Source organism: Corvus hawaiiensis, chromosome 3, assembly GCF_020740725.1.
Source record: "Corvus hawaiiensis isolate bCorHaw1 chromosome 3, bCorHaw1.pri.cur, whole genome shotgun sequence".
Lineage (NCBI taxonomy): Eukaryota > Metazoa > Chordata > Aves > Passeriformes > Corvidae > Corvus > Corvus hawaiiensis.
In genome coordinates, this window is record NC_063215.1 from 67,938,921 (window position 1) to 67,965,597 (window position 26,677).

The window sequence follows — 26,677 nt, forward strand, 5'->3', positions numbered from 1 at the left end:
TTATTTAGATTGCTGCATCTTTAAGGAGAAGAACTAGACAAAAAGATCAGGGTGAGAAAATGCACAGAAGCACCAAATAATTATGAAGTGATCAGCAGTGTAACCAATTAATTTTTGAAAATTCTGTAACAAGTGCTTTTTTTTTTACCCAGAGCACTAAATTAGTCACAGCTTAAGTGAAAACATGTACAGCAAGTCTTTAACTGATCACCAGACCAACACACATACAAAAAGCATAATTTAATTATCATCTTTTTGCAGTGAGTAAGCATTAACAATGAAATATTTAACTGTCAAAAGTCTTTATGAATATCTAAAAGCCTAATACAAATATCCAAATTATTAGTAAAGATTAGTAATTTGAAGTGTTAACAATAAGACATTTAATAACTCTGCATTAAATGTAACAAGCCCTTTCTAGAAGAATATTAATTTACAGTCATTCTTTCTAACAACTCTTTGTACAGTAAAAAAAATTAGATTTGTATTTTTCTGCTTCCCTTTCCCACCCAACCACCCACATAGTTTTGCTCTCAGACTGAGCTACTAGCCGATCCAACCTGATGGTAAAAATCCTCTCAACCAAGGGTCCAAGATCTCAGTTCTAGCATCTAGCTCAAATGCTCTTTGGGAATAAAATCCATGTTTTTGTATAATGTGCAAAGTGCAACTTTTATCCAGTGCCATCAGAAGTGTGTGCTGCTATGAATGTCACTAAAGAATAAATCAGTAACAATTAAGACTTCTCAATTTCCAACTGCTCTGTTATGGACAAATGTTAGATGATGTCTACAGGAATGACAGATCAAGTGGATTATATCCTGGTGCTTATGGGGTCAGATACTTTCCAATTTCATTAGATTAAACCAATGTTTCTACTCAAGTTCTTCAGTTTCCTCTGTAAAAAGGTCAGCCAAATCTGCCACTGTCAACACTGAGGCTTCCGACTGTTTCATGGAAGAGCTCGTGTGGCTGTGGGAAAAAATTGCATGCAGGCATCAGAGAAACAATCAATGTCAGTAACAAGCTGTGTGCACTGAAGACAGACCACACAGTTCAGAGTCAATACCCGCTCAGCTTTGAGGCTCAGCAGGAAAACACACCTTCTGTCCAGGAAAACACATACACTCATCAGCTACTGCTCTTGCATATTCCAAGTAAGATACAAAGTTCATCCACTGTCCCCAACAGTGGCCAACACCAAACACTGCAAAGGCAGCAGAACATGGAATAATCTGCTTTGACCTCTTAACATTCAAGGGATTGGCTTCAGCTTCCAAGCATGAGGTTAAATATTACTTTCAAAACATTAGCCCTCATGGGATCATTCAACCACATTCATCCAGATTTTATGTGCAAAAGTAGTGCTACTTCACAGATAAGGAGAGTAAATCATTCTTCAAGAACTAAAACTGAAATCTTTCATAACTACTGCCGAAGATGTGCATGTAAATTTTTAGTTTCATTATCTGTAACAGGCAAAATTTCCTTAAACTAAGGCCTCCTCCTAGGTTTCTCATGTGTATACAATCTAGTTAAAAAGTACAAACCTCTTACACTGTCTGCATAAAGAATGTAAATAGCATTTTTGGTCTCACTCCAATCCATCACTGCTTATAGATTTTGGAAACATAAATACAGTGAGAACTGCTTTCTGTGTCTGCACACCAGCCTGATGTATGACTTAGCATCTGGGTAATGCCTGCATGGACTGTGAAACCAAGGAGGGTGACACAGCACTGTTGGACAGGGTTTGTAGGATTTAAAAATAACAAAAGAAAGAACCCATGTTCTGTATCAGAATTTATAGCAGATGCTGTTGCTCTAGTGGCAGGCTTAGTACTACTCCATCAATTGCAATGTTTTTATACTAATGGAAATAGGTAAACTGAAAGGATAAATCATATCATAACACATAATTTATTAATTGGGCTTTTATGAAATAAAATACACAAAACATTACCAAAATATTTTCCAGAGAATTAAAATACCTCAAGCTGCAAGTTACTGGAACCAGGTTAAAATTTTTGAAGTCTTAAAACTGTTTTGCCCATCAGAACAGTTTGAAGAACAGCTGAAGTTTATCTGTAAGATATACACGCCTAACCACAATAAAAGTATGGTGGAGAACCAACTTTTCATTTTCAGTGCAATAATGATCTTTTAAAAAAATTCAACACATACCTTCTATCTACAGTTTTCAGCATAGTCTGCATTCTCTCTTCTATTGTTGCTTTTATCAGGAATCTATGAACAATTGTAGATCTGAATGTGTTTAAAAAAAAGAAAACACCACCGTAAGTGAGCAGAAGTTATAGTTACACTGTTACTGCCAAAGTTTATATAATTTCACACTAATTCTTGTAAAAGTGTTGAAAATATATCTCTGTATTTTAAGAAATAAATGTTATAAGTAATTAGCAACTTCCACTGACATTTCAGGGGGCTTAGTGCCTCCCTGTAAACACACTTTCACTCTACCAATCACATACTAAATGAATGTAAGCTGTATTAGCTAAAATCCTAATGTAGATACTGGGCAAAGTTCTGCTTTCTGTGTCCTTACTAGAAACATTTCTCCAGAGCCTAAAGAAAAAAGAGCTTTGCCCACTGGTTATATACAATGTTCATACTTATTTGTCATAAATTATTCCAAGAGACAAGGGCTCAATGTGATGGATAATTAAACCTAATACCCAAAGTTTTAATAACATTATTTTTGAAGACAGCAAAATATTATAATTTTTTTAAAAGAAGTTAGTAATTGTTGTCAGTAAACACTGGTAAAACATAAAACGCAAAATGTCAGTAAATGTAACACAAAATGAAAACTCCATTTATGAAATAAAATTTCAAAAAAGAAAGCAGTAATTGAGAAAAGTGCCAGGCACAAGAAAGTGAAATGGAAAAGAGTCAGATCCAAATATAAAAATGAAAAATCACCCCATCCTCCCCAGTATAAACATTTTTCAAGGTAAGAACCCTTGAAAATGCTTAGACGGTTTTCAGATCTTAGGTTGAAACTTTGGCAGGTAAGATTTCACAGAAGAATGCAGGGGGAATACTTTCAGATTCATAGGCAATGGTCTACCCCAAAAAAATGAAAGTAAATAAGAACTGAACTGGTAATAGTTGCACCAGTGACACTAAATGGAGTAATGCTCAGTGTACGTGGAATACAGCCCTTTTTTCAAATAAGCCTTGCTGAAGCCTTAATTCTTAAAAAGTACAATGTATCTAGGTGGTTTTACTGCAAGGTTTTTGCCAGACCTCTTGTGCCAGCATCATGTAAAATTACACCATGGGCTGTTGCAATCAGTCTTTCCTATGCCCTCACAGTTAATTCAAAATATTTACCAACACACACCAATATCCACCTGTTCATAAGCATTCTTTCACATACATGCTCCTTCATGTGCTCTCTCTTTGCTTTCATTTCCAGAACACAAACCCCACTATTATTCTACAGTATTATTATTCCAGAATTGACTGTAGCTATTTTTCTTCTTCATGTACTGGGCTTTTAATTTTTTTCTCAAGTGACATGAGACCTTAGGAAAAACATATACATCTCATATGTTGAGGACAAACTTCCTAAAAAGTTTGTTAAGTGTTCAGTACTACCACTGTCAGAGCAACAACACTGAAACAAACAAGAGACATGCAAACTCATTAATGTCTTCAAAACGATCTAGACAGCAGTGAGGGCAGAACTGTGATTTAAAAACGTATCAGTTCTAAAGAGAGTGTGCTATAGCTTTTTTCTTGGAAAAAAAACTCAACCAAAAAAAGCCCCAAAACAAGGAAACAAAAAACTCTCAACAACTTATGCAGCTTCTAACCTGGATCTGAGAATGACCAGTTAAAAGGAGCCTCTCAAGGAAACTCAGACAGGCCATGCCTGAATTTAGCCCTACATGACAAACAATGAGTTGCTCGGACCTGCAAAGCTAAGACATTTCTGGACATTTTTGCAAGCAGAACTCCAAGGTTAAAAACTAAGGCATCAATGGCATACACATAAAATATAGAGCAGCAGCTGAACAAGGTTTTTCAGAATTTTAGACTCAAGAACCTATACTCTTCCTAAATGCCCAAATGCAATTTATTTTTGCATCTTACCCCCGTAGCACAAAAGAACTCTCTAAAATACACAATGTGATTATTCAGTCAACTTTTTTTATTTTAATCTTTCTGTCCCTTACATGATCATCTTTAAAACCAGGATTCCTATGAACACCCTCATCTCCAAAATTGGGGAGTTCAGTGGACTAGAGTTATTCTAATTTAGAGTATGCAGATCTATTCTGGACCATATCTAAACCATTGAACACAGCTGTAAATCTTACTTTGTTTGGCCAATACGATGTACTCTGCCAATAGCCTGTAGCTCATGTGCCGGATTCAGAATGGGCTCCACGAGCAGAACATGAGTTGCTTCAATGATGTTTAGTCCATTGGAACCAGTGTGAAGAGGCAGCAGCAAAATATTGATGTTGGGATCATATTTAAATGCAGACAGGTTTTCCTAAAAGGCAAACATCACAGCAGTGTGACACAAGTTCCTCAACAAGAAGTGTGGGGGACAGGACTACATTTTCAACAAATTGTAACAGCTAACACAGGCTCCAGAGTGACAATCTTGCAGGTCTGATCCAAGACCTGGCATCTCAGAACAGATACATGACAGTTTCAGGAAGGCATGAACTTCTTGCAACACTGATCAGTGTGTCTTATCCTTAGCTTCCACGCCAACGCATCTTTCTCAAAAGTGCATGTACTGCTTATCTCCGAACGCTTTAAACTGGGGCTTTTCGAGATTATGATTTTTAGAATTAATAAGTTAGAGATCAAAGTTTCTGCCAAACAAATTTGCTGCTCTTTTAGTGTCTGAAATGAAGCAACAAAGTAAAAGGATCAGATTAACTTCTATGAACTACGATTTTCCCACTGAAAATAATTTAAGAAAAATATCCTTTATGTACCTGAAATTTACTAATTCCATTGATCTGAGAAAAAATCATGTTGTTGTCATACAAAGCTTTTGAAATTATATCCAACACATCTTGCCACTGTAAAAAAAAACAAAACAAAACCACACAACACAATAAAAGTAACTCAACATTACAAACAGCAATGACAACTAAAAACTATTAATTAAGTTCCCTAACAAAGAGTAGATTAAAATGCTTTTCAAAATGCTAGCACTTGCAATTAAAAAAAAAAAACAAAACAGTGAGCTAGAAACCAAATCTTTCATAAAACTAAGTAAGACAGGTAATTTAGAAAGATCAGCTTGAATAAAAGAAATTGGTAGCCACTGCAAAAAGAGTTTTACAATGTATCAAAACCATTTGGACATTACATTTAAAAATACCTAGAATTTCTACTGCTTCCATACAAATCTAAGTGTTTGCCCTTTAAAGGAAAGCTTTTACATCTGCTGACTATGATCATTATTCTTGTTCCCATTACAGGACTTGCCCTACAAATCCTGAAAACAATCAAGTGGTTGTACAGAATGATTCAACATTTTGGTAGCTAAACTAGTTCCTGAAAATATTATGAACGCCTTAAACTCAAAACACACACGCAAAGACAAGACAGAAAATGGTGATTAATACCGTTGAGAAAACTAAGGACTTAGCCCCTGGATCTTTAAATTGAATTCTCTTCAGTGTTCGGACCACAGCTTCCACTTTGGTGGAGTGACTTCCCTTTGAAAAGGCAAAGAAGCACATTAGTAAAGCAGGATAGTAAAACACTCCTTCCACAATCATTGCTTAATTAAATGATGGTATATTAGGTCTCTTACATATCTTACACAAAGTTAAAAATTATCAGCCTTGAGGAAGAGCAGGTTAAGTAGCACTGAACTACTTTTACCTCTCCCTTAAAATGCACTGCATTAGGATCAGTAGTGTGTAACAGGATGTGCAGCACATGGAAGAATGAAGTGCCATTTAGACACACCATCTAGATCTGCATGAAGCAAAATATGGCCCAAGCAGTACAGTGGCACCACCAAACATGCCCATTAGGCCTCCTGCAGTTTAACTTTGTGGCACAGTCTTTAGAGAATCTTCCAAATGCACTTTAAAATTTCCCTACCTTCACACCTCTTGAAAATGGACCAAGAAAAAAAACCTACCTGAATCCTGTTCTGTTGCTTTTGTTTCTCATTCTGGCAACATCAAACTTACATTCAGTACTATGAATCTTGTTAATTATATTTAAAACAGTAAGGAAATTGTAAATATAATTAAATTAATTTTTGAATGATGGTGAGCTGCAATGAAAACATCTTCATATTCTGCATTCAGAAGTATTTCAGTGCTTAATGAATCCAACACTATAGTCTACTTCTTGTCCATTTTGGTTTTTGTACTCTTCCCTTTCACCTTAGGTCAACAACCGGATACCATGAGAAGTAATTCTTTTTTCCATCTCCTTCAGTATGTACTTTGTATTACAGCAATATTACCTGATGTCTTTTTTAAAGAAGCCTTTACTTTCTTACAAGTTGCTACATGTACAGTGATTTCAAGCTGTGTTAGATTCAGCTGGACAAATACTGTTTTATTTCTGTCTGCACCTGTCTTTTGAACATTGAATTAACTATGTTGGCTCACTACAATGACAGATCAAATTTACTCAAGTCATGCTGCTTGCAGAATTGGCTGGGAAGGATGTCAGCAGTCTCAGCACAAGCTGGGAACCAATGCTGGGCTGCTTGATCATTCACACATTAAATAGCTAACATGTAAAAGACTTCTGCAGACTGTTTTACCAAAGGCTGCAGTAAACAGTACCATTTTATTACTCAGGGTCCTCCCCAGTGATTCCAACTCTGCAATGTCACAGCCACAGAAATTAAGCACCTTTCTTCCATGTCATTTCTGCTGCACCTGGTAGACATTGAGACTGTTTGCAAAGTCAGATGGACAATTAAAAATGTTTATCTGAAAGGATGACACATTTGCAGCCCTATGGCAGCTGCCTCCCAATCATAAACACCTACACTAGGAGATCCAAGACTAGCTTTTAGTACTTCCTACATAATTCCAGGGTCACATATGTGCTTTTCCAGTACCATTCATCTCTGATTCAGTGATGACAATCCTGGAAAATCTGCTCTGTCTTTTCCTCAGAAACTGTTTTTAGACCTTATCACAGGTTCTATTTTAACCTGCTATAACAGATAGTAACTTTAGCCACTGTTGCTGATTTTTCCACGCTTCAGATTCCTGTGACTCAGGTGTCACAAAGGTGACTTTCGTGCAAGATCAGTAAGAGGATCTATGGCAGAGAAAAGAACAGCACAACGCTCAAAGTGGTCACAGTCTTTTTGCTCTATTTTTTACACAAGATAACTAAGTGTGTAAAGTTCTTCATCCCTTTGTCTACATTACATTAAACTATATTAGACTTACTGAATTTACAAGTGACTAAAACTTTGGCTTACAGCACACAAAAAAAATTCAATTTTGTTCTGAGTATTTATGGAGATGAACTGACATTCAGTCTGTATTAAGAAATGTTACCCCACTCATTACCCCTACACCATGAGTCATTTTGCTGAATATTCAGATGACTATTTATAAAGAAATTGGCTAGTTCCAATGAATTATGGAACAGTAAACATTAGAACCAAAACTACCCTCTAACAATTTCTGTCTCAGATGACAGGCTGGCAACACCCACTGCAATACTGACCAGACACAGGAAGCTTTTACAAAACCAAAACATGCACGGATGCCAGTAATCTCTCTCAGTATAAAATGCTTCCATTTACAGTAGTCCTTTTGCATCTAAGGCATTACCTTAAGATGGTTAGTGTTGGTACAATAAAGAGTAAGATAGATAGAAAGAAAGAGAGGTAGTGAATACTTTTAAGAGACTGGAGGGATTGAGAAAGATCAGATTAAAACAAACACTGAATAAATCACACAATTTTCATATCTATACTGAAAGATACTGATCTTAAACTCGGTATTCCATAGTAATCATAGTAAGTTTGTTATTCTTTGTTAACTGTCTTTTAAAGGAATATGAGGCAGAAATTTTAATTTTTTTTAACAATGTTGCTCGTTTAGATAGTAAGTACAGTGAAGCTACAGTGTAATTTTTTAATTTTTCATGAACTAAGAATGAGATTTGCTCAAGCAAATTCACACAGAATTCATATTTTTGCTTTATTTTTGCTTTGTTCAAAGTTTTGACACAGAAATACTTCAAGAAAACACTACAACTCTTTACACAGAACAGCAGATGACATGTTCTTTCAGTGTCTTATTTAAGAAATTTGCTTATTCTAGTTATTTTTTTATGTAATTTATGAAACATATTTGAAATTTTGTTAGAAAGAGGGTGGTATCTCTAAACTGTATACGGAATTAATCTGTAAAAAGCCCTGCATGTAGTGATGTTTGAAGAAGTACCATTTGAAAAACACAGCCTATTTACTCCCCCTGGTGCCACATACTGTCAACTACTTTCATAATTCGAGTTAGGGATCACCTACTCATAAAATGGAATTCCATTTGTCCAGGGAGGTTGAAATAACTAGTGCAAATGTGGTAGCATTGTCTTCAACACAGGGCAGCAACCCTAGAAATTGTGCAAGGCTCAAGGAGACTTGCACAGATATCAGTCTGTCAGCACAACTAGTTATTAGTTTTAACTATACTAATCAAATTATTGTAAGTTATGTCCAGCCGTATTATAATCATATTTTAATGAAAGACAGCAGTATAATCTAAACCAAAATATTATCAATGTCTTTTACCTTTGCATTTTAGCCCAGAATCCTCTGTTTTTTCCACAACTGCAATAAACACAGGTTTTTTGTTTCTACAACTCATTCATGCAGAGCAAACACGTACCTATGCACTACGCATATGTCAGTATTGCTAAAGACTCATAGAGATGCTGTCTCTTCCTCCAGCCCTGCCTTCAACCCAATGAAAACCTTCCACTACTAAGAAAAGTAGATACAACAGTGCAATCAGGACTGAAATCCATTAGGAACGCCATTAGGACAAACTATTTATAAAACTATATAGTACACTTGTCTGTATAAATGCAGTATGCAACAAAACACAACAAATATACCCTGCTGAAAGCTTGGACCACAGAGCTCCTGCAAACAACTCACCTTGACAGGAATATCATCCTCCTGATTTGCAGCTTCTGCAGTGAAGACATAAGATATTTCTTTATGAGATGTTGTCTGCCTGCAAATGGCACATTTAATTGAGCTGCGGCGGGTGCCAACGCTGTACTGCTGGATGATGATTGCTATGCACTCATTACAAAAACAGTGTCCACACGTCAGCACTGCCCACTATGCAGGAAATGAAAAAAACCCAAACACAACACAGTTTCAATTTTGGATCAATGCAAAAGAAAAACAGTGTACTAATCCATGATAAATTACCTTATTTTCATGATACTCATCAGATTAAAGAAGAATTTTAGAATTGTTGCACTCCAGTTCCTAAAAAGTCTGAATTTCCAAGTTTTCCAGTACAGAGACATTCATGATCTAAATAAAGTCTTTGCATTTTTTGTTCATTTTTTGCATTTTCTCAGTTTTGAACTTCAGGAAAGACTTTCACTTCTATGAAAGATGATTCTTAATGCTTTACATAAACACAGATTAAGTATTTACATAATTAAAAAAATACAAAAATGTTTGTATTTGCCTTTTGTAAAATTCTTTATCTCTGCATTCATACTAGATTGGTCTTATTTAATAAGTGACAGAAAAAATGCTTTAGTTTTTCCCTACTGTTAAGTCCTACGCAACATCTTTGGACTTAAGAAGAAAGATTTTGTACACAGTGTCTTAATCTCTTTTTGACAGAATGTGTATGAAACAAAAGATTGCATTGCAGAAGCCATTCTCCTTTGTGAGCCTAGAATATCTACACATCAGCCATAACCTTCCGTAATAGAGAAGCAATTTGTAGATCAGTGGTTTTGAAACTCAAAATAGTATCTTTTGCTGTACTAGTCTGTTCTATAGGCCATTCCAAGAGGGAAAACTAAAAGTTTTCATGGGACCAAGTAGCAAAAGGAATTTACTAAACCAAGCAGAAGGTCTTTTAGGCTTTGGAAGGATGCAAAGTATTTTAAAAGTTCTTTGCAACTTGAAAGCTGCTATCATCCAAAGCAGCAGTCTTGCTGTTAAGAAAAGATAAAGAAAGTTAAGAGATTATTTTCCCTTTCAGTGAGCTCCTCCAGCTTTGAGATAAAGCATAATGGCAGTTAACAGGACTAACAGCTATTCTCTGTAAAAAACTGTATTACCCTTGGAAGAAGGGCACAGAGAGGATTTTGGAAACATGGCAGGGCAGCATTTCACATTTACACGTCTATAAAGCAAAGAGAAGCTAAACCTCCTTGAAATAACTACCCTAAAAAAAAAAGACAATTTAGTGCGACTGAAAAGGAGTCCTTTCATGTTTTTCCCTAATGCATCATAAGTCAAGTTTAACCTATGGCTTTGTACTTTATGACATAGATTAAGTCTCACTTGAATTTCAACTCCTGCAGTTCAGAAGGGAAGTGGAGGGGAAAGAAATCCTCATTGCCAGTATTTATTCTATTGGATTTTGCTATGTTTACATAAGTAATATCCTTTTCTTTAGAAGAAAACAATACTATCAATAAGAACAATTACAGTAAAATACAATAGTATACAAAAGATATTTACCTACTTAGTTCTGTTAGCTTATAAATGGGAAATAAATGTTCCTGACAAAAGTATAACTTCAGAGTTACAAAACAATCATGAACACACGTTTTTGGAACACCTAAGCACTGATGTCAAAAGCTAAAGCAGTAGAGGTGCTTGCATTCGAGAAAGATGTTGTTTCAGGGGAGAAGCTGATTGGTACATTACAGGAAACAGCTCATTTCCCCCATTTCAATACAACATTCATTTAAAATCAGATCTTGACAATTTCACACACAACTGGCTCAGCTCTAGCTAAAGACGTTCTAAAACTAAAACCTATTGAATAAGTATCTTACCTGTCTTCCCAGCTGGCGTGCACAGATTGGACATGGTTCTGGGTTAACTCCTCCAGTAGTTTTATCCTGAGACTATAAATTAGAAAAGAATATATATAAGCTCTGTGTTTTGTTATTCTATATTTAAAACAAGCTTCTAGAAAAAATGAATATTGAAGCCCTTAAAAGAAACCAAATCAAACCAAAACACTGTGTCAGCAAATTAAAAACATATTCATCTACTTAAGTCCATCTTGAGGAGTTAAAAAATATGTAATTTATGGTAAGCAAAGGGAGCACTTTTCATACTGCAGTCCTTCAGATGGCATCTGCAGCTCTATGACAGCCCTGAAAAATCCTGGTAAAATACAAGCTTCAAACAAGAAATTCCTAATATTTTCTATCAGCTTCACATTGTTGTAAAAACACTTAAATTTTGCTTAACTATGCTTACTTTAACATAATTGCACTTAAACACTATGATTAAAATAACATTTAATACATGGGGATTGTCTGTTTTGGGGTTTTTTTGGGTATTTTTTTAACACTTACTTAATCTCCAGACATGATTGTCCTTCTGTTTAAGGTAAGCTCTTTGTAAAATACCAAAGGTATGCAGAGATGAACATAATTTTATAAGGCTTCTACTAAACATGGCCCAGTTAGTTTTATTGAAAACTTTAAGCATTTAAAACTACTTCATAGTTTAATAAGCATGTAATTAAGCAAGTAACTAAAATATATAATGCAATAAATAATTTCATGAGCATACACTAACACAAAGAACAGCACAATGAATTTCAAAATGTAATGAATCTTCACAGAAAATACAATTTCTTTAAGATAGAAGTTTTAAATAAAAATAATGGTAGGTTTCTTCCACTAGGTAAACAGAGTACATCACTTAGTAAAGACTAAGGAACCATTAATCTTACTTTCTCCAGATTAGTGAGGTACAGAAGTTGTCCTAATTTCTTTTGAAGCTGTGATTTGGCAACTGCCTTGTCATTCAGAAGTTTAACTCGATTTTGCTCTACCTATGAAAACAAAATTAAATATGTATTAAAACAGGAAAAAAAAAGTTTTACAATAAGGCTTGAATTAAATTTTTTTGTGAAATTCAGCTGAGTAATTTACTGGGGACAGACAGACAAACAGCTCATGCTGGAAATTTAACATGTGCTTTTCCCCAAGCAAAATTGATTATCTATTCCTTTTCCGTACCCAGTATGAACATAGCACTGCGAATGGGCTGAGACACAGAAGGTACACAAAATTGTTTTCTGTTGTTTTATTTGCATTATTGGTTCTTTACAGAAACAAAATTAAAATAACCCAATTTTTTAGAAGTTTCTTTTGGACTTCATTCAATTTATCATCTATTTTCTTACAGTCATGTATATACATCCTAGACTCAACTGCTAGTTCCAAAAACAGTGTGTAAGAAACAAGTATTTTCTTTACATTTCTAAGAAATTTACACTTTTCATTTAACCTATACAAAGACAGAAACATTAAGCTGACTTTTTTTTTAGATTAATTACAGCTGATAGTGGAGAAGCTATTAATACTGAAGAAGAGGCAGGCACCTGAAGGATAAAGGCCAAAGTAATGGGTGTTTCTTTTATGGCTGCATATACGTACATAAATCTTAAGATTTTGTTAGGCATTCGTTAAGCAAAGTGCTCCTTTAAAAAATTGTTTCAATACAGAGATAAAATTTATTTCCTTATAGAAAGAAGCACTTTTATCTAACTGAATCTCACTGAAAAAAACCCCAGAAATTGTGTCTATAGAAAATATACTTCTACCGGTAAAAAAAAAAAAAAAAGTTTTTTCTCTATCACCATAAACAAAGTCTCTCAGGGGTAGCTCAGAAATTTCAAAATACTGAAAAGAAGATTTGTCTTTTAGCTGCTCCTTCTGTTTTATATAGGTGTTTGTGGAAAGTATCAATACGGGTAAGGAATCAGGTCAACTTAATTTTCCACCAGCCTGGCAAACTGGGAAATTGTAGAGAAAGGAAGGAAGTTGCAGCTGCTGAAAGGACAGCAGTATTTTGGAAACATGCCACTCTGTCAGAAGGCTAAAAAAATATATCAAAATAACAGTTACAAGCTCAAAATGGCCCATGTACTGAATGCAGAAATAGGTAAGAATTCTATACTCTACCAAGCCTTTCTGAAATGGAAACAGAGACATAATAGAGACCTTATACATAGATCCAGATGCAGATTTTATTTTTGTAGGAGGCAGGTTCCTTCAGAAAGAAACCGTTCTTTCCTGCCCAGTACTTTACCTCATGTGGTTCTATAATGTGGAGAACTGGTGGATTTGGTTTTGGCTCATCAGGATGACGCACTCTCAGTCGTTCTGTCGCCATTGCCAGTTCATCAATAGCAGACACGTGATCCCTAAGGACCATCCAATACTCATGAAGTAACTGTAAGAAAACCCCAAACAAATGAACAGCAGAACTGAATTGAGTTACACTTACATGACTCTGCCATACAATGTAAAATAAAATGTGAGAATCTTTTTGGAGGAAGGGTTAATATTTTACAGTATTCAGCCACAACAACAACAAATTACAAAGGAAAACAAGCAGTATAGACATCATTTTTCCTGCTCTCTTTTCCAGCCTCTTTGTATAAACAACAATAAATAGCTGGCTCTTATTTCTTCTACAACTATTAGTATTACAATAACTAATGCAACTAAAAATTCAGAAACCAAATGCCTTGCAAAACTAAACAAATGCTGAATAAAATAAGAGTTATTTCATGGGCATCATCCTTGTAGCTCAATGTAGATTAGAGTAGTACAGACCACTGAATCAGTATTTCCAAGTCACAACAGATGGAATCCATAACACTGTCTTCATTCTCATTGGCATATTAGTCCCACCTTTTGTTTCCTAACAAAGGCACATGAAAAACTGTGCTCCTTCTTCACAAGACTGAAGGGAAACTGAATTACAGAAGGGACCATTTGGATTTGTTGAGCCTTGCTACATTCTGATTTAACTACAGATGAACACATATAATTGCATCCTTATACTGTCTTAATAGATGCAATTACATTGCTTAGTAATTTGATTAGTCACCAGTATAGCTTTTAGAAACTCTTAAATCATATATAAATCATTTAAAATCAAATCCTGTAATAAGCACTGTGGAAAAGGTTGGTGTAGGCAAAGCCTAATTTCAGGAATACAACTTAGATGTGCTAATATTCAGTTTCAATTTGTTTATAATAAATTAAATGGACCACACAACTGTTTCATCACCATGTAATTTACTGTACCTTATATTCCTTTTTCCATGCTTCAAAGAGCTCCAGGAATATGCTTCCTTCTTCAGTTAGCCTAGCATCCATTCGATGAGCTTTGGCAAAGGAGAGAAGAGCTTTCAAGGCACGTTCCGTTTCACTGGTCGCCCAGAGCCCTCTGCTTGTGGTGGGCAAACGATCATCGACAAGCCCTTCTTGGTCTTCTATCATCTCCTCAAAGATTGCCATTTGGCCTTTAACACTTCAAAACAAACCCAACACAGCACTTAGCACTGATTTTGTACTTCTACATCCATCTGTACTTATTCATCATCTATTTCAGCCTTCTTATATATGATTAAAGGATAATGCAAACCAAGCAAATATAAACAGCTGTTTTATTACCTAATGTATCAAAAGCTTGCTTTGAACACAAGTGACCTCGGTACCAATCCTCAGGCCATTCTGTCAGCTCAAAATCATCAATAGCTTTTGTAAAGGCTTACACATCTAAATCATCTTTCAGTAGTTATTAATGTCACATTCATTAAAAATTTTTCATTTCTAACTTTTTATATAAACAAGAATTACAGTTAAACTGATACAAAATTTGCTGTGTATTGCACTGTGTAAGAACAGTACAGCTCCACAGTTCTCTCCTTGACAAATAATGCTAATTTAGGAATACATTGATGCTTCCTGATTCCAGCAGTCGTGAGGCAACAAGCTCCCACTGGTAAAGACTTCTCAAAATGTTCTCAGTGTCCTCAAGACTTTTCAATCCAATTTTGACATAGTGAGAGATAGAAGTCCAAATGAAAGCATGCAGAGGGTTGTAATCTATGTCTCTCAGTACTGCCCGCTTTGCATACTTTTCTGACACCTGTGCTGGTGTCACCCTTCTTTCAGCTTCATCCTGTCTGAGACCTCTTCTCTCACTGTAACATTGAATAAGGATGGTACTATACCACTTGCAGCTGGACTGCAAATAAATATTTGCACAAATAGGAGTATGTGTTAAAATAACATACTTGTATTTATACACATGCTTTCTGAACATGCCAATGCTTCATTTCAAACGGTCATATTATAGCAGCTTGATAGAAAGTGGGATGTATTCATTCCTTGGATACAGTTCATTCAAATGAAACTTATATAGAAAATTAAACCTAATAGAACTGCTATCAAAGCCATTAGCAAGAAGCTGCTGTCATTTGGTCATAAAGCTATTTCAGAAAACATAAACCAACCCAACTCTCATATTTTCTAACAGTGATAAATTTATAAAGCTATGAACTTACCTATGCATAAAGAGCTTTGACTCATATTCTGTGAACAATTCATCAGCCTTACAAAAGACACAGCTGCAATACAGGAAATTGAAAATAGATGCACTCAGAATTTCATCAGAAACCAAATTATCATAAGCCCCTATTCCAACATATAAAGCTACATAAAATTCTTAAAAAACAACAAAATAAGAGTCATATATACACTAATACAGCTGACACGAGAAGATTTTATAAAAATAAAACAAAAGGTCATGATTCTAACAAATGGATCTGTGACATTTGTGTGCATACAGCTCCTGAGTACATAATGAAGATTTTAGAATGTTATTTCAAATAAAGGAAAATTTAGTAATACATGTCTAAGGTATATTTTCTGTTTTCAAGACGTACTTGTTAAGTGGAAGTCTAACAGGTCGCAAATGGCAGATAGTGGCAGCCTCAATGACCTGCTTAGAAGGAGGCCCTTCTAAGTTTTTCACTGCTTCTCTTACAATCTTCTGGAACTTCTTCACTTCATCCAGCTGGGTTGTAAGTAGGAATTGAAGGCCTCTGCAGTCACGGAATCTGATTTAAAGAAAAAGGAAAATTATTGTACACCAAGACACTAAGTCCAAACTTGATTCAGTATTTTAAAGTAGAAGAGAGGTAGCTAAATAGCAATCCAGGACAACATACAATGTTTGTACCACAAGCAAATGCTTATTACTACTACATGTAACATGTAATGCTGTCAGAAATCACTCCAGTGTATCCCCAGAGCTAATACCTGGTATTTTTAGAACAGAAGGACTCATTCCATGACTTGAGAGATGAGACCAAACACTAGTAGTGAACACCAACTGGCAATATTCTGGTCCACAATGCAGATCTACTAAAGGTACTGCACATACTTACAGTCTTACTTGTGTCTGTTTGCCAACAAAGTGACTTGCAATGCACCTGTGCAATTCACAGGAGACACATGCACCCATCGCAAAAATACACTTCATTTGGCAAGTTAGCTTTCAAAGTTAAATGTATTAAGTGGACATAACAGTAACCCGTATTCCTAAAACCTAGCTGTCTTTCGTGATTAGAGGAGAAACATGAACACAAGTTAAGTACTTTCTACATTGTGTTTTTCCTGTGAGCAGAAGTCTCTTGCTGAAAGAAAGTGCACCATTCCTACAAGGTCTGACATTGATGTACAAGACTGTGGTTCTACACCATATGGAAAGTTTGATCCAAAACATCCAGTTTGTAAAGTGCAGAGAGCAAAGCACAGGTTTAACAGTACTAAAGCTTGGCATTTAATATGACCCACTTAAGTGATGTGCATTTTAAAATAACATAGACAAGGTTTACCTAACCAGATAGTCTGAAAATAAATGTAAATTGCAACCACGAGTCTGCTGTTAATACCATCAGTTGCCAAAAAATATCAGCTTCATAAAAAACTCCCTCACTATACCATGGATTAATCATATCCAGTACTCCATTAAGAGTACTTGTTGCTTCCAACACTGACGAAGTAGCACTTGATAAGACACTGTTCTTTAAGTTTTATCTCATATGCTAAAATAAATTGAAATGGAAGTAAGTTTTATCCCTGTGTTATAAAAGAAAATTTAGTCACAGATAGCTTTTCCAAAGTTGCACAATCTGTAAGCAGCAGCAATTTCAGAAGATACTTTCTAAATACCTAATTTCAATTGAAGGGGAAAAAAAAAAAAATCAGTGTGACACAAGCTAACATACAGACAGATGCATAGGCATAAAAGTTTTGCATGAACACGCAAACAATCCTTTCTTCATATTTATTTGGACCAGAATATGATGCTATCATTCTCAAATAACCATTAAATGTTTATATCCAGACTCACACATTGGTTGAGGTTGGAAGGGGCCTCGGGGTGTTGTCTTGTTCAAATGCTCTCCTCAAGCAGGGTCACCTAGAGCTGCTTGCCCGGGACCACGCCCAGACAACTTTAGAGTATCTCAAGGATGGAGACCCCACAATCTCTCTGGGCTACCTGTTCCAGTGCTCAGTCACCCTCACAGTACAAAAGCATTCCCTGATGTTCAGAGGGAACATCTTGTGTTTCAGTTTTTGCCCATTGCCTCTTGTGCTGAAGAAAAAAGAGGTTAAATTTTGTATCTTAATTATTTAGATTATTCAATAGAATTATGTTAAGTACTGAAAAGTAAAAGATAGGTTTACTTCCAGAAAAGTCTTTACTTCAAGAAGAAATTACAACCTTTTGGAATCATGATGGCAGAGTAGTCAGAGTGGAGGATATCTCTTTACATGTGGAACTAAATTACGTGTGTATCTTAAATATTTAAATTTATACACATATACACATTTTATAAGCACATTAGATGTTTATACACAGATGTATATACATTTATGCACATCTATTTATATATATCATAAATATAATAAAAATGTATTTGACTAAAACATGATTAAGATAGACTGTATTTAAGAGCATAAGTTCATATATCTGAGAAAATTGCCTGAAGCTAAACTATGAGAGCGCTGTCCTTCCTATGTCTCCCTTTTCTGTGATGAACTTACAGACGGTCAGCCAGAATGTACAAGAGGAGGTTAGGAGAAAAGGGTCTATTCAACCCTAAAATTCAGGGGAGATCTTATTGCTTTCTATATTTATCTAACTGCAAGGTACAGAGAAGACTGAGTCAAACTTTTCTCAAAGGCACCTGGTGAAAGAACAAAAGACAGTGTACATAACATGCAACACAGGAAATATTAACTAGGTAAAAGGATTTTAATGTCTTTTTTTTATTTTTCCACCAAGTGGGCCAAATACTGGAACAGGCTTCACATAGAGACTATTAGATCTCCCTCCCTGGAGATACCTAACAGGTCAAATTCCTGTGCAACCTTGCTGGATTGAACGAGCATGGGTCTGGATCTGTAAGATGAGGGTTGATCTATGTGACCTCTGAAAGTTCCTTCTGAATTCATTATTCTGTAATTGAACCCAAAAAGAAGTGGTATACCGTTGTCTTGAACATGAAAACAACCTCAAATTCTTTGCACAGAAAAAGAGTGATGCTATTTTATGGTGTTACAAAAGGATCTTCTGATATTGTCTACTTTCCATTCAAGCAAGTCAGTTTCTTTCAGAGGTTACTCAATTTTAATGCAATAAATTTCAAATTCTTCTTACTCAGCAGTTTCATGAGTACAGAAGACCGTAAAACCACAGTAGTTAATAGAGAAGAACATTTCAAAGAATGCCTAAGAGAAAACAGTAATTTTCCTACTTTCTTACCTAATCTTCTATTTAGTTGCACTTTTTTTCAGGGACTAGTTTTGAAACATAATTGCGGTCCAGATGCTCTGAAGCAAAAATGTCTGCTATCTAATTGCAACTGCTAGCACAAGCTAGTAAGAAGACCTGAGTAGATTTAACTGTATTTACAGCCTATTTCAGTTATACTCTTACTTCTCTGCCATGGAGAGTTTACTCGTCTGCTGTTTGTAGTTGCAGGTTATTTCATTTTGCACACGCTGAACAAGCTCCTCATCGATGGCATACTGTATTGCTGTCTGGATGACATCCAACCACCAAGGAGAACCTGAATGTATCTGTATGAAAAAGAATAGATTTATCCTTGAACATTCAACAGAAAACCAATCTACTCATTGCAGCAGAGGTATATACCACTCTTTAGGCCATGGTCAAACACAGACTGGGAAATTCCATGAAAAGTGGAGGATGAGAGTATGATTAAAAAATATCTCACTTTCTGTTGAAGTGTAAACACATGACTAAGAAACTGTCTACATTCTCCACACCTTTATATTCCTTCAGCAGAGTCAGATTCACCAAGGCTATCTACACAGAACAGCCACATAGAGATACTGTGATCTCAAAGTTTCTTCCTTCTCTCTCTCTCAAAAGGAGATGAAATGATCATTTAATGAGAGAAAGTAAAGCTCCCTGTGAAATTAACAGAGCAACACTGAAGTGACCTTGTAATTTTAACAGGCGAGAGAAGCTGCATAAGTTTACTTCCTCGTGTGCCATTTGTCCTTTTATTATTTCTTTACTATTATGTAAGTGACAAGCACCATTTCAACTCAGGTGTTCATCAATTGATTAAGGGTTTGCTACATTCCATGAAATCTGAGTTGTCACATTAACTGAACATAGTTAAGCCTTAAGCACTCTAACTAAATGAATGTTAAAAAACATTTCCCTTCAAAGTAACTGAAATACCATCTGACACGCCACAGAAATGTTTCAAACGCCAAACCCCACAACTTATTTACCTAAACTACAGGTGAAGCACAGTTAATTTAAAAAATCAAGAACAGTGTTAAACTTTACTAGACGTATTCCCCTACCATGTACTTATGTTTTCAGTCATCTGTTCATCAAGTTCATGTGTGTGGGGAACACAGATTATGTTTTGGGCCTGTGGTGAGTGTGCCCAAGCCCCATCCCAAACACGGCTTCAAAAACTGTTAGAAATAATAAACAGCTATAGTTCTGGATAAACAGATGAAAATAGTATTTTTTTAAAATGTCAGAATTCAGAGACAAAACATATAAGAGGTACCTGCCTTTCTTTGAAGCTCCCGAATGGTTTGAAGGACTGGCTGTAAGGCCTGATGTGCTTCTGCAACTTCTGCGTTGGATTTACTCATATAATGTTGTCGAAGTTGTTCTGCCTGTATAAGAAATAAGAGCTTAAACTATGCACAAGTCATATCTGGGAGGAATATTGCAAAGGTAAAAACTCCCCAGCTACCATAGTGTTTTTAAATGGTTACCTATTTATCTGCTACCCAATTTCACTTGTAAGCAGTATTTTTTTTTCTCTAGAATCCAGCACTTATTAGTAAGCCAAAAATAAAACATTTGAGAAGAAAATTTACTACAAAGATGCTAACTATGCAACTTTGGTTTTGGATAAGCCCAAACAACAACAGAAATACACTGCATTACAAAAGGGAACTGGAATCTAACCCATAATCATGTCAGGATAATGTGGTATTTAAAAATTGCTAGAATTACAGGTCAATAAAAAACAGGCAGTACTTCTACAGAATTTCTGTAAGGCAGGTACAAACTTTATAATAGGAGAACAAGTCTCATTAAAACAGAAAAATCTGATACCCATACGTACAATTTGCATAAAAATGATAAAATATCAGAAGATATCCAAATAATAAGACAGATACTCATCACAACCACAAAACAGGAGAGGCTGTAAGAACTGGGCCTGCACAGCTTGAAGGAGAGAGATTACTAAACATCAGCCTTCCAGCAGGCAGAAGGAAATCACCAAAACTGGGAGCCCAGGCATTTCACTGAAGTACATGGCAAGTGAACAAGGGACAACCGCTATAAATTGAAACAGGAAAAAGATTCACACAGAACCTCCCTGCTATGAGAATTACGAAGTACTGCAACAGGCTACTCAGCTAAGTTGTGAAATCTCTTTCCTGGGAGGTTTTAAAAGCCCAGTTGGATAAAGCCCTGGGATACCTGGACAGAAATCCACGCTGACCCTGCTCTGAGGGGGAAGTTCAGCTAGAGATGACCCAGGTCTCTTTCAGCCCAAACAGTGACACAATAATGACATTCTTTTGCAAATGTCCTTATATCCACTGCAAGTAACCAGTGGGGAAGAGTAATCCCAGCTATTTTGCCAGATACTTGCCCAGTTAAGATTAAGGATATAGTTAAGCTTATGCATATAGAAAGGGATATACAGTGACTTGCTCCTCTGGCCAAAGAAAAATAAACTTCACCTACAGAAAACTCTGACTACTTGAAGTTAAAAATGAGGAAAGCTAAAGAAAATGTGAGGAAATAAAGAACTCAGAAGAATTCAGGATGACACATTCTTTATCACTAACATCTATATAAGTTATTTCCACAGGAACACGGGGGTGGGGAAACAGCATTTTAGAGGCAAAAATTATTAAAAGTTCCATAAAACACACTCACAACATAACAGAGGCCACCAGCACTGAGAACAGCAGTATTTTACTGGACATTTCTGCTCTCATCACACAATAAACAACTCTCGATTTTACTAAGTTTAAGGGAAATATATGTAGTTAACTCAAAAGCTCTTCAGTATTTATGTAAAAACAAAATATGTTTACCTCTTCTGCAAGTTGGCTATCACGCAATGTTGGGGGAATTCCTGGATGCTTTGCCAACAATTCCATCAAATTGTGTGTAGAATGAAGTCTCTGAATATATACAAGGTCAAGAGCAATCATGAAAAAAATCCCTTGCAACATCTGTGACAGGAAAAACCTGAACACCAATGAAAGCTTACAGCAAGAAATTAGCATGCACTTAAAATCAGTTTTGTCTTTCCCTGCTGATCTGCAAGCATTTTCCAAAGAAAAGAAAGATTCCTTTCTGCATTTTACTGGGATAGGAAATGACAGGAAATGAAATACTAAAAAGACCTTCTTTAACAGCTCAAAAGCAAATCAGCAGGCACGTGTGATACCAGGTCATCAGATCCGGTACCATACTCACCCTCCTAATTAGAACAGCCCTTGACTATTATGGAAAACAAATCATTTATCTCAGAGCACATTCTTTTGTAAATGTCTTTTAGAATGTTCTAAGGAAACAATTTATTTAGCCTATCTAAAGCAAAATAAAGTATAAGGAAAAGACTAGATACCAAGAGCTTCAATAATTTTTCATATTTTTCAGCTCTGTGAAATTAAAGATATTAAAAACACATGACCTTTTTGTTTCCTTTTAGGGAAAATAAATTTGATTGTTAATATAAGTAAACTCTGCTCCTCTTCTCTGGCTTCACCCTTTGTTTCTCAAACCAGACCAATAATATTATGCTTCTTGCAAAGCTCCCACAAACTCATATTAATACTCTCCACTTTCATAAACTGGTGCCCTTCTCACATCCTGGACTCTCTTCACCTTTGCTCTATTACTATCTCAGCCACTTAAGAGGACTGGCCAGCAGTGGTTTGCCATTATTCCAAAGAGCTAAGCCTACACAACTGAGAAAACTTAACAAAAGTCAAATTTTGTTAAACTAAGGCAATATTAGGCAGCATATATTTTGAGGGGGCAAAAAAAGCCTTATTGGATTGCATAATCCAGTATAACAATTTAATTAACAACCATGAGCAACTTAACAAGTATATGCTAATATGTCCATGCTAAGATAAAAATCCACCAGAAAGTCAAAAAGGAAGAATCAAAGAAGCACAACAGAGACATCAGGTGACCACATGCAACATAATCAAACAATAATTTACTCAGAGAAGCAAGTACAGAAACAGACAACTGATCACATCTTATCTATGTGTCACTAACATTTTAAATCTCTTGTTATGCTGAAGAAAATTTTGGTCAATTCAGAACTGATAGTTCTTGAAGAACTATAAATATGTTACTTAGAGAACCATGACTTTTTTACCAGGAAAATATATTCTTATTTTTAATATAGTATTCAAAAGGCACGAAGTCAAATGCACAAAGAGAAAAGGCACTTCGATTCTTTTCCATGTTCTGATGGCCTTTTACCTTCTGCAGCGCAACTATTTTATTATTCTCTATCATTTGGCACATTAATATCACTCTCAGTGCAAACCCTGCATTCTGTAATTGCAGGATGTAATACAGCACTGTTAATGTGAGCAGTCCCAAGTCACATGCACAAGTCTAGGAATTCAGCTTGTTAAGTTTACTGCAGAACAGCAGGTGGAGATCATATGCTGCTTCAGGGACATCATGAAATCTCACACGCAAGCTTTTAGAAATACAGCAGCTTTTTTTTTGTCAAAAAACAGAAAATGAAACATGAAGGTCATGGGACAGATTCCTATCTAAAGATTGCGATCAAAAGATTGTGATCATTACATCAGGCTGAAAGAGTAATTCAGCACATCACTGGGAGGAAGAAAAGACTGACCTGTTAAATTAAATCTAAAGTATTCCAGTTCTTAACTATGTCTCTTTACATTTCAATGCTCACTCACTTGCAAGGAATCTGTTTTGAGCTTTTCTTTGTGCTCTTCAGATGATCTTAATACTTCTCTGTACAGCTCCACAGCCAGTGCATATTCTCCTGAGTTAAAAAAAGAGCAGCAAAAAACCAGACATATTGTGTTGGTTTTTAAATATACCGGCAGCCATGACTGACCTTACAAGTGTTAAACATTACTTGTAACATACTAAGATGTTCTCAGAGAGCCTGTATAGTGCGTGCCTGTCTTCAAGCAATTCTTTCCTAGTCATTCCATGCCTCCCCCCAAAAAAACTGTTAAAAGACAGAATATGATATGCTACAAAGAATAAAGCAGTTTACAAATTAAGTATCTTCTGTGACTGTAAGATCTGTAAACCTCTTAATCTTAAAATAGGTATTCATGCTTGCATAAATCCAAAAAAATCTTATGTTGCACTTAAAAAAAATCATCTACAACTCACTGCAGTGATGCATTTCTAAATTTGCACTGTAAATACATTATTCACTCTCCCAGTGAAAACCATGAAAGTTGTGTCATACTTCAGAAATGCAGAAATGATTAGGTACATGCAGGGAGCATAACTATTGATGTAAGCTGCCAACATCACAATCACTTCTCAGAAAATAGCCTATATAAATTAAAAAGAAATACAAAATTGAAGTTGTGTATGGAAAAGCAGTGAAAAAATCCATTTTAATTTTCTTTCCTCAACTGATGGAAACTTACTTAGCCAATAATAGCCTTAGAGACTCTTAAAACAAAGAGAAGTACAGGGACAAGAAATGCACAAAGACAGATAACAGAGTACAACAAAAACCATCATCCCGTCTATATGGAAGTGTAACAATTCTATGTCAACAAGATTTGCTGCTTCTTACACTGAAAGAGTTGCAGTTGTAAGGGTGTAGTCCTGCAGTACAGGATTGCCATTGCTAGTACTGGCCAAAAGCTATGTGCTGAATTTGCAAGGCCTCCCTCAAGCTTGAAGCTTCAGGCCTTCCTTGAATTTTTCTTGACCTGCCTGGACCTTATCCTTGGCTTAGCTGTGATAGCAATTTCTGTAATTCACTAGGTGTCTATGGCTAATTTTCAGTATTTTTTTAAACTTTTGTTTATCTTTGTGTGGTACAAACACAGCTTTATATAGATAGCAGTAACAAGCAGTTATTCCGTGTAGAATGAGATATTTACAACTACCACAATGATGTAGCGTAGGGAAATATAGGCCTAGTAACAGTAGCAGAGGCTATTGACAAGTAAAGATATAGGATGCAGTGTAGAGTACAGCCATGGGATGCTGAGAGATGGTGCACAGGCTTGGCAGTGAATAAGAAAGCCATGGCTATAAACAACTCACCCACAGTCAAAGAAATGCAGACTTAGAGCTGGACAAAACTGGTTTTAGGGGCAACAAAGAGAACAAAGAAAGAGTATGTAACATTCATAAAAGGCATCATGTACACTAAATTTGGTGTTTTCATGGAGCTGCAGACCAATGAAGAAAGAGAAAGATGCAAACATGCTAGCAAACATAAAAATGACCCTCATTGGATTCTTGTGTGAGAAAGAAACCATCAACATAAACATCTAATTCCTCCTGATGAAGGTAGTGACAACGGGCCATTGCACTGCCACCACATCTATGAAACCACTGACCTCAGGATACAGATGGGCCTAAGTAGAAAAGTGAGCATAAAAGCAGGACAAGCAGTAGAAACAAGTGTGATTATTACTCTTTTCTTTGCCTGTAGCAATTAAACTTGGACTAATAATAATTAGACCTGTAAGTTTTCAATTATAGTATGAATGAATTCATGGCCTCGCTTTTATGTAAGGTGTGCTTCCCCCTTCCTGATAAAGAAAACTGAGTGTAAGGGTAATACTGGGGGGGAGTTACAGACTACAGCTCTGCCTCTTTTGTCCTGCTTTTGTTTCTCACCAGATGAAATTTTTATCAATCTGGTTTTCAAAACAGGCCATACACTACTAGTGTATTTTAGAAGCACTACATCTGTATGTAACTCTGTTTAAGCACTTTATCAGAAACACATATTTCCATGCTGCAATCGTAACAAAGTATTTCAACCCTACTAACTACAGATTAAAGAATCTGAATATAGTCTTTCTGTGAGGCAAGTAAGACAAAAGGCAGTTTGCCTGTTCTCTTTGAAGGAAGACTTTGACATGAGCTAGAAAAATAAGTAACAGCTTGTCAACTTTAGAAGAACTTGGAAAAGAGGCATTTTTACACATTCATAACTAAGCAATTTAAATTTATTTTTATTTTGTTTAGGGGGACACTCAAGATTCATGTATTTATTTTTGTTTCTCATTCAAAGCTTTTTTTTTCCTTATTATTCAGAAAAAATCTACATTGACAGAGCTGTCTAGCAGGAGCAGCAAAAGGAATCCACAGTCAGCACAGCAGTTTGCACGGCCAGGGGCACAAGGGAAGCCCAGAAAGCAGTACTGATTAAACAAAAGCAGGTTAAGAACAATTACACAAGTACGACTTCTTTTATCCTCCCAGTACACAGAGATGGAGCATATTCTTTACTCCTGTACTGAAAGGAGTAAAGAATATGCTACAGCCCTTCGGTCTCACCTTTAATGATATGGATACCAGCTAAGCCATTAAGAGCACACACCAGCTGTCGGTGAGCTTCTTCACACTCCGTTCGACATTTCTTTTGCAGAGATGCCAACAGCTCCTCCATGGTCATAGTGCTGAAAAGGAGACCAAATGGCTCAAATTTGAAACCAAATCACAGTACCAGAAAAGTAAGAGAGTCATGCTAAGAAGCATAGCAGATCATTACATGCATCCAACATACTGCAAATGTTTTTTTGAGATTTCTTTACTTATTAAAAAACCTCTAGCTGTCAGATTTTCTTCCTGCTAGAGCTTTACCCTAACTTGAGTGTGTCCAGAAGTTGACATCTCCTGGAACACAAAGAAGCAAGAAGCAAGAAGAAAATTAGAACTTGGTAAAATAACCCTTCATGGGGCAAAATATTTTTCTCCTTCTCTTAGTGGTGAACTGGAAACAAGCAAAATAGACCTCATTTTGTCAAGAGCTGTTCAGATGAAAACAGCTATGATAGA

At 35.9% G+C, this 26,677-nt stretch overlaps 1 protein-coding gene across 2 annotated transcripts in view; it reads right to left on the reverse strand.

Moving 5' to 3' along the window:
- Positions 1-225: 225 nt before the first annotated feature.
- The window catches only part of SHPRH (SNF2 histone linker PHD RING helicase), a 50,990-nt gene continuing 24,538 nt past the window's right edge, over positions 226-26,677 (reverse strand). For both annotated transcript variants that reach the window (XM_048297635.1, XM_048297636.1), the window contains exons 14-30: positions 26,177-26,298; positions 23,581-23,669; positions 21,715-21,804; positions 20,161-20,268; positions 19,037-19,179; positions 15,972-16,145; positions 15,591-15,653; positions 14,326-14,551; positions 13,319-13,462; positions 11,955-12,056; positions 11,041-11,112; positions 9,158-9,346; positions 5,625-5,717; positions 4,986-5,072; positions 4,350-4,528; positions 2,185-2,265; positions 226-972 (exon numbers count right to left, since the gene is read on the reverse strand). In XM_048297635.1, coding sequence (XP_048153592.1) covers positions 876-972; positions 2,185-2,265; positions 4,350-4,528; positions 4,986-5,072; positions 5,625-5,717; positions 9,158-9,346; positions 11,041-11,112; positions 11,955-12,056; positions 13,319-13,462; positions 14,326-14,551; positions 15,591-15,653; positions 15,972-16,145; positions 19,037-19,179; positions 20,161-20,268; positions 21,715-21,804; positions 23,581-23,669; positions 26,177-26,298 — 2,059 coding nt within the window. In that variant the 3' untranslated portion in view covers positions 226-875. The remainder of the gene's footprint in view (positions 973-2,184; positions 2,266-4,349; positions 4,529-4,985; positions 5,073-5,624; positions 5,718-9,157; positions 9,347-11,040; positions 11,113-11,954; positions 12,057-13,318; positions 13,463-14,325; positions 14,552-15,590; positions 15,654-15,971; positions 16,146-19,036; positions 19,180-20,160; positions 20,269-21,714; positions 21,805-23,580; positions 23,670-26,176; positions 26,299-26,677) is intronic.